The following is an 8,226-nucleotide window of genomic DNA, read 5'->3' on the forward strand; positions in this document are numbered from 1 at the left end:
AGCGCGCAGAGGGGACTCGAACATAGAGCTGCTCTGGTGTCATCAATGGGAAGCACGCGAAGCGGAGGGAAGCGACAACGGCTACAGAAACGCACCTGAACCGAGAGCATGGCGGCCGCGTCGAGCGCGCGGACCCGGAACGCGTGGGGCTGGACCGTGCTGGGCCTCGTGCTTGGGGCTCTTGTCTCCCGCGGGGCGCCGCACGACGCCAAGGAAGGTAAGTTCACAACTTTGGTTCTCCCGTCTCCGTCATCCCCGCGGTTCACCGAACCCCGTCCGACGAAGCCTCGGTGTGAGGGTGGCTGAGGCCAGCGGGACCCGGACCGGCTCGGGTCCACGACGTGGTCTGAACCTCCGATAATTAACCGGGGATTTAGTGGGAAAGTTCCGCGATGAACGCGAAGAAGACGAGCCAGCGGGACGGACTGCGCGCCGGGAGACCTGCGGGTCTTTACGCACGGAGAGGAGACGCAACACGGAGAGGAGACGCGAGACGAAGAGGAGACGCGACACGGAGATGAGTCGCGACACGGATCTTCTGAAAGACGTCGAGTCGCTTTTAGTTTGATTTAATGCTCAGAACGAGCTCTGGATTTAACGCGCCTGTCCTCGAGACTTTTAACGGGGAGCCACCAACTGTACGACCACCGATCGATCGGCACGGAGCCGTGTGTGTGTGTGTGTGTGTGTGTGTGTGTGTGTGTGTGTGTGTGTGTGTGTGTGTGTGTGTGTGTGTGTGTGTGTGTGTGTGTGTGTGTGTGTGTGTGTGTGTGTGTGTGTGTGTGTGTGTGTGTGTGTCCAGCTCTCCGTGCGCATTGCCAACACACGGGTGAAGTTGCTTTTAAAAGCGGCGATCCAACGCTCCGAACTAGAGGACTTCCCTGTTTCCAGCTCTGCGTTAAAAGGACCAAACAGGCGCTTCATCCCGCGGACTGTCAATCACCGGCTTGTTGAATGAAACGCGTTATTGATTGATGTTCCATAAAGCGGTGGAATGACTGCAGGACGCTGTCATGTCGGCTGGTGGATCCCGGCAGGTTTCTAAAATAGAAAACGGACCATAATAACGTCTGCTGTTGTAGACGGAGAGGTTTGGAGATTGAGGATTATCTCGATGCCCACACTTCGTCTCCCGGGCAGGGGGCTCTACTGCCGGCCGGGTAGAGGGCTCTACTGCTGGCCGGGGACAGGGTTTTTCGGCTGGGGAGAGGGCTCTGTGGCCGGGGAGAGGGCTCTGCGGCCGGCCGGGGAAAGGGCTCTACTGCCGGCCGGGGATAGGGTTATACGGCCGGGGAGAGGGCTCTTCTGCCGGCCGGGGATAGGGCTCTACTGCCGGCCGGGGATAGGGTTATACGGCCGGGGAGAGGGCTCTACTGCCGGCCGGGGATAGGGTTATACGCCCGGGGAGAGGGCTCTGCGCCCTGCTCTGGCTCCAAAAGTCTCTTCCAAGAAGAACTCAAATAAAAACCAGCCTCCCTCTTAGTTTGGATAAATTTAGCTATAGATCATTATAATGGATTGAAAATGACGAGGATTTTATAGCGTGAAATGTTATTTCAATATAATATAGTTTAGGCCCACCCTCGGCTAGGTGGACGACAGGTTGTGTTTTTATCGAGAAATATAGAGAAAGTGCTCAAACTTACGCTCTAAACCTATACTAGGCTACTAAATTCCATATCTTTGACGTATTGTTCCTTAAAATATCTGGATTATGTTTAATTTAATCAATTGGCAGTAATCCGGTATTTCCCCCAGACATCCTATTGCCGTTTATGCTTATCATTTATATAAAATATACATTTACATTTAGGGCATTGAGCCCACGCTTTAATCCAAAGCGATTTACTATAACGTATATTTGTCAGAAGAAGAGAAACAATATATCGCTGTCGGTACAGTAAGGATGTTCATAGAAGTGCCAAGAACTAACAATTGTTAGGGTTAACTCATAACCATAACCCATAAATTATATATTTATAAGATAATGTCCGAGTCCCGCGCCCTGAAGAAGCTCTTTTGTGATTATTAAATCGGAATAATTAGTGCGCTTCATATCAAATGTAATAATATAAATATTGTACCCATCTGTGTCCTGGTACCGTCGTGGTTCTGTTCTAAACCCGTGTCCTGGTACCGTCGTGGTTCTGTTCTAAACCCGTGTCCTGGTACCGTCGTGGTTCTGTTCTAAACCCGTGTCCTGGTACCGTCGTGGTTCTGTTCTAAACCTCTGTGTCCTGGTACCGTCGTGGTTCTGTTCTAAACCTCTGTGTCCTGGTACCGTCGTGGTTCTGTTCTAAACCTCTGTGTCCTGGTCCCATAGTGGTTCTCTTGGACTCCAAGGCGCAACAGACCGACCTGGAGTGGATCTCCTACCCGCCAAATGGGGTAGGTTCCTGGGTCGCGCTCTGACAATCTCCTCCTCTCCCTCTGAGACACATAGACCCTAGAGAAGGTAGAAACACACACCCTAGAGAAGGTATAACACAACCTAGAGAAGGTAGAAACACACACCCTAGAGAAGGTATAACACAACCTAGAGAAGGTAGAAACACACACCCTAGAGAAGGTATAACACAACCTAGAGAAGGTAGAAACACACACCCTAGAGAAGGTATAACACAACCTAGAGAAGGTAGAAACACACACCCTAGAGAAGGTAGAAACACAACCTAGAGAAGGTAGAAACACACACCCTAGAGAAGGTAGAAACACAACCTAGAGAAGGTAGAAACACACACCCTAGAGAAGGTAGAAACACAACCTAGAGAAGGTAGAAACACACACCCTAGAGAAGGTAGAAACACAACCTAGAGAAGGTAGAAACACACACCCTAGAGAAGGTAGAAACTGACCGTAGAGAAGCTAGAAACACACACCCTAGAGAAGGTAAAAACCAGACCCAATGATGAGGCAATTTAAAAAAAAAAGATCTAACACAGCTTTTATTGACATTTTTCAATAAAAGCTGTTTAAATGTTTTATTTTATTGAAAACACATTTTCCAGTATTATCGTCAATAGCGTGCATTTAATTATTATGGCCAAATGTATTTCGCCGTTCCATGTGTAGAGACACACACATATTCAAATATATTTAATTGGTTTATCAGAGAGCTTGTTGCTAATTCTCTGGTCTTTTCGATAACGATACAATGAAGTATGTTAGTCTTGTTAGTATTTTTGTAGCATTCTAGCATATTTTAGTGTGACTCTCTCCAATGTCCCAGCTGAGTTTCTAGTACTGTACTGGTTCTGGTTATTAACGCATGTCTCAGCTGTATTATAACTCTGTACTGGTTCTGGTTAACACTGAGCTGGTTATGGTTAACACTGTACTGGTTCAGGTTATAAACGCTAACTCAGCTGTATTATAACTCTGTACTGGTTCTGGTTAACACTGAGCTGGTTATGGTTAACACTGTACTGGTTCAGGTTATAAACGCTAACTCAGCTGTATTATAACTCTGTACTGGTTCTGGTTAACACTGAGCTGGTTATGGTTAACACTGTACTGGTTCAGGTTATAAACGCTAACTCAGCTGTATTATAACTCTGTACTGGTTCTGGTTAACACTGTACTGGTTCTGGTTAACACTGAGCTGGTTCTGGTTAACACTGTACTGGTTCTGGTGGGTCATTAACGCGTGTGTCCGCCTGCAGTGGGAGGAGATCAGCGGTCTGGATGAGAACTACACGCCCATCAGGACCTACCAGGTGTGTCAGGTGATGGAGGCCAACCAGAACAACTGGCTGAGGACTAACTGGGTGGAGAAGGGCCATGCCCAGAGGATTTTTGTGGAGCTCAAGTTCACCTTGAGGGATTGTAACAGCCTGCCGGGGGTGGTGGGCACCTGCAAGGAGACCTTTAACCTGTACTACCACGAGACGGACTCGGAGTCGGGCCGGGGCCTGCGCGAGAGCCAGTACGTCAAGATCGACACCATCGCGGCCGACGAGAGCTTCACGCAGGGCGACCTCGGCGAGCGCAAGATGAAGCTCAACACGGAGGTGCGCGTCATCGGGCCGCTGGCGCGCCGCGGCTTCTACCTGGCCTTCCAGGACGTGGGCGCCTGCATCGCGCTGGTCTCCGTCAAGGTGTACTACAAGAAGTGCTGGTCCATCATCGAGAACCTGGCCACCTTCCCCGACACGGTGACGGGCTCGGAGTTCTCCTCGCTGGTGGAGGTGGAGGGCGCGTGCGTGAGCGACGCCGAGGAGGAGGCGGAGAACTCCCCCAAGATGCATTGCAGCGCGGAGGGGGAGTGGCTGGTGCCCATCGGGAAATGTATCTGCAAGGCGGGGTTCCATCAGAAGGGGGACGCGTGTGAACGTGAGTGTTTCCCCGTTTTCTTTGTTCCTTCCGTGCTCACTGCCGCTGTGTGGGAGCGACAAAACGTATTGGCCGCGTTTGTTCTGTTTATTCACGTCTGACGGAGCAGTTGGTTTGACAGTACAGGGTAGGACGGCCGGGGGTGTTGGGGGGGGGGGGGGGGGGGGTCTGTTAGCGGGGGGGGCCCCAGAGCCAGGGAGGATCAGCTAGTGTTTTGAGACAGAGCTGTACGCGGAGCTGGCTGCCCCCCACGCCGTCGTCTGGCCACCGGTGGGGGGGGCCTGTTGACTCTGGGGTGAAATAATAAGACCTTCCTAGCTCCCGCCCCGACGCGCGTCCGCCTGGCCTCCAGCCAACACAACCAGGGCCCCTACCCGGGCCGGGCCCCCCCTCCCCAACCAGGCCCCCTGCGTCTTACTCTCCCCCTGCAAGGCACCCTGACGGGCCCCATGGCAGCAACGCTCTCTGGACCGAGGGCCCTTCATCAGACGGCTAACTGGATGTGTAATTACACGCTTGAGAGTGTGTGTGTGTGTGTGTGTGTGTGTGTGTGTGTGTGTGTGTGTGTGTGTGTGTGTGTGTGTGTTTTTATTTACTATTATTTGACGGCGTTCTACAACGTGGTGTGATTACACACGAGGCCGCCGTCCTCTAATGGGACCAGGATTTATTTCAGGGGCCGAGTGGCTCCAAAGATAAAAATCACCGGGGGGATTAAACAAGGTGTGTGTGTGTGTGTGTGTGTGTGTGCGTGCGCGTGCGCGTGCGTGTGTTTGTGTGGGGGGGGTCATGAGCCTTTAGTGGTCCCTGTTTGTCAGCCCAAACCCCTCTTTTCTCCGGGCTGAGCGTGGGCTCAGCGGCTTAGAGGGAGTGGGGTGGTAATAAGTGGGGGAACGTCGCGGGGCCCAGAGGGTCCTTGGCAGAGCGGCTCGGGGGCCGCTGGCTTCTATTAGAGCAGAGGGGAGGAATGTGGAATATATTACACGTTCAACTTTAACGCCTGACAACACTGCCTCGGCCGCGGAGCTGGTGGGACAAACTGTGTTCAGCTCCTCCTGGTTCCTCCAGTAGACTGGGAGACACACCGTGGTGTTCACCTCCTCCTGGTTCCTCCAGCAGACTGGGAGACACACCGTGGTGTTCACCTCCTCCTGGTTCCTCCAGCAGTCTGGGAGACACACCGTGGTGTTCACCTCCTCCTGGTTCCTCCAGCAGTCTGGGAGACACACCGTGGTGTTCACCCCCTCCTGGTTCCTCCAGTAGACTGGGAGACCCACTGTGGTGTTCACCCCCTCCTGGTTCCTCCAGTAGACTGGGAGACCCACCGTGGTGTTCACCTCCTCCTGGTTCCTCCAGCAGACTGGGAGACACACCGTGGTGTTCACCCCCTCCTGGTTCCTCCAGTAGACTGGGAGACCCACCGTGGTGTTCACCTCCTCCTGGTTCCTCCAGCAGACTGGGAGACACACCGTGGTGTTCACCTCCTCTGCTCCTCCAGCCAAAGCTGGCTCGTGGTTTTTCTATTTTCTGGGAAGGCGATGAGTTTTTGTACGGTCAATAGTAGTGTTAATGTTTCTCTCATTATCGATAGCCTGTTTTTAAAGTCCTAGAGTACAGCTAGTAGGCCATATCAATAAATACTATATATGTATATAGATATATATGGAGATAGATAGATGGATAGATAGATGAATAAATGAATAATTTAGTGTATTTCTATTGTTGATCTAATCGTAGGAAGAATTGAAAAGCAGTTCCTGTAAAGTGTGACAGGTCAGACGGTCTCCGGCTGCATTAGGATCACATTTCAGACTCTGGCTTTATGAGTTTTGTCTGCTCGGAGGTGAGCCAGGAACGGCCATTAAGGTCCGGTTAGTCTGAGCCAGACGAGAGCCTCTGTCCATGTACCGGACAAAGGGAGTGAAAACAAGTCTCTCACTATCCCACGGTGAAAGAGATAAAGTGCACACCAGATAAAGACATTTCCCAACACTAAAGTAAACAATAAAGTGCACAACAGATAAAGACAATAACTAATCCTAAAACTACACAATAAAATATAATAAAATACATAAGGGTGTACTGTGTATAGATATACGTGTTCTTCTTGCAACACATCAGGAACATGAAATCTCTCTTTTTACGATTGTTTCCGTGTAGATTAGTCCAGGTGGGTTTGTTAGGGAGCGAGCCCGCGTTGTCCGATGGTGTTGATCACTCCGCTAACTTCACTTAATGAACCCCCCTAACGATGTACGCGGCGCTGTGTCCAACACACCCCGTCTCCATGAGTGTCACATTAAGACTGAGAACCGTCCAGAGATGGAGCCTGTGCGACGTGAATTTGTTTACGATTCCGTTTACGAACCCTCTGGCGTTCCTGTAATAATAAAATGTTGTTTTACTACAGTGCTGTAAAAACATGATGATATCGTAAAAGCCCGTGAAAAGGGCTTCATAAAAGCTATCCAGTGTACCGCGCGGATGATGGGTCGGACATCGACAGTTAGTACCTCTCTACTCTGAAACACTCGCAGCGTTGGGGGGTGGGGGGGTGATGGTGTGTGTGTGTGTGTCGGGGGGGGGTCTTGTTGACCGTGTGTGGTTGGGGGGGAGGGAGCTGTCATCTGAGAGCCCCCCTCTGTAGATAGCACAGCCCCCAGTGTTGGACTCCTCATTCATCACCCCAGAGACAGGCCAGCTTGTCTCCCCCTTTGTGAGGACATCCCCCGCTGTAGATGTCACTCCCCCCCCCCCCCCCCCCCCCTCCAGTTTAAGAAAGGGGGACCCCTAGACGGCCCAGCGCGGCGCTAACCCTAACCCGGAGAGAGGGGGACCTCGTGGAGGCACAGGGGCCCCACTGTTCCGCGGTGGATGTGGTCCACTTCTGACCCATCGCATCTCTGCGGCGCCTAAACAAGAAGAGTCTGACTGTTGAACCCGTCCCCCCCCGCCCCATCTGGAGCTGGGCCCATATCTGGGCCCCGTTATCTCCCTGCTATCAGGGCCTGCTAACGAGGAGCTAAATGTGTTCGTGTTCGGGGGGTGTGCGTGCGTGTGCGTCTGTGTGTGGTGTGTGGGTGTGTGTGTGTGTGTGTGTGGGGGGGGGGACGTGTGTGTGTGTGTGTGTGTGTGTGTTTGTGTTGGGCGGGGGGGACTGATGTGTGTGTGTGTGTGTGTGTGGGTGTTGGGTTTGTGTTGGGCGGGGGGGGACTGATGTGTGTGTTTGTGTTGGGCGGGGGGGGACTGGTTTGTGTGTGTGGGGTGGGGGGGGGGGGGGACTGGTGTGTGTGTGTCTGTGGGGGGGAGATGAACAGCATCCTGTATGCACGGCGCTGTCATCCGTCTTGGCTGACAGGGACCCGGCGACGGGAGCCGGTCTGAGCGTGATGGATGGCCGGGCTTGAAGTGGCGTCCCCGAGCTGTTTGGGGTCTGACCGCGACAGGGCCGTGGCCCCGGGGCCCCGCGCAGCCCGCCGCGAGGCCCCAGGAAGTACATCCACTTAGCGTCTGAAGGGAGAGCAGGAAGCCGGGCGGGCCGGTGGCGGCGGTTCAGTGGTCTGATGGATCAGGGGTGGATTCAGACCAGCGCTCGGCTCACAGCAGCGCTAGGGCCGGCAGATGGAGGCGGAGCTCCGCAGGACACCGGCCGCCAGTTGAGCTCCTCAGGGGGGGCGGGGCATCTCAGGGGGCGGGGCTTCTCGGGGGGGGGGGGGGGGGGTCTCAGCAGGCTGTGCGTCGTGTGTCCGGGACTCTGCTAACATTCAGACGACAGTTGGTACTTTGCCGAAGATTGATCACCCTTCTGAGACCCAGTCATCAATCAGTCGATCAATCCATCAATCAATCAATTATCCAGGCTCCAGATCTTTGGAGAAAGTTAAATACAGATCA

General features: G+C 53.0%; 1 protein-coding gene across 1 annotated transcript; it reads left to right on the top strand.

The window, feature by feature from the left end:
* On the top strand, positions 1-4,433 carry epha7 (eph receptor A7). Its single transcript, XM_060042389.1, has 3 exons — positions 1-217; positions 2,324-2,388; positions 3,663-4,433. Exons 1-3 carry the CDS (start codon positions 109-111, stop codon positions 4,431-4,433), a joined length of 945 nt encoding a protein of 314 aa, XP_059898372.1. The 5' UTR covers positions 1-108.
* Positions 4,434-8,226: the final 3,793 nt, after the last annotated feature.

The sequence above is a fragment of the Gadus macrocephalus genome, chromosome 21 (genome assembly GCF_031168955.1).
Source record: "Gadus macrocephalus chromosome 21, ASM3116895v1".
NCBI classification, from domain to species: Eukaryota; Metazoa; Chordata; class Actinopteri; order Gadiformes; family Gadidae; genus Gadus; species Gadus macrocephalus.

What these genes read in the sequence shown, in the direction of transcription:
- epha7 (XM_060042389.1), top strand. Translation starts at nt 109, where the DNA reads ATGGCGGCCGCGTCGAGCGCGCGGACCCGGAACGCGTGGGGCTGGACC. An exon ending in GCCGCACGACGCCAAGGAAG is followed by an intron (nt 218 to 2,323) that starts GTAAGTTCACAA and finishes CTGGTCCCATAG; the next exon opens with TGGTTCTCTTGGACTCCAAG. An exon ending in TCTCCTACCCGCCAAATGGG is followed by an intron (nt 2,389 to 3,662) that starts GTAGGTTCCTGG and finishes GTCCGCCTGCAG; the next exon opens with TGGGAGGAGATCAGCGGTCT.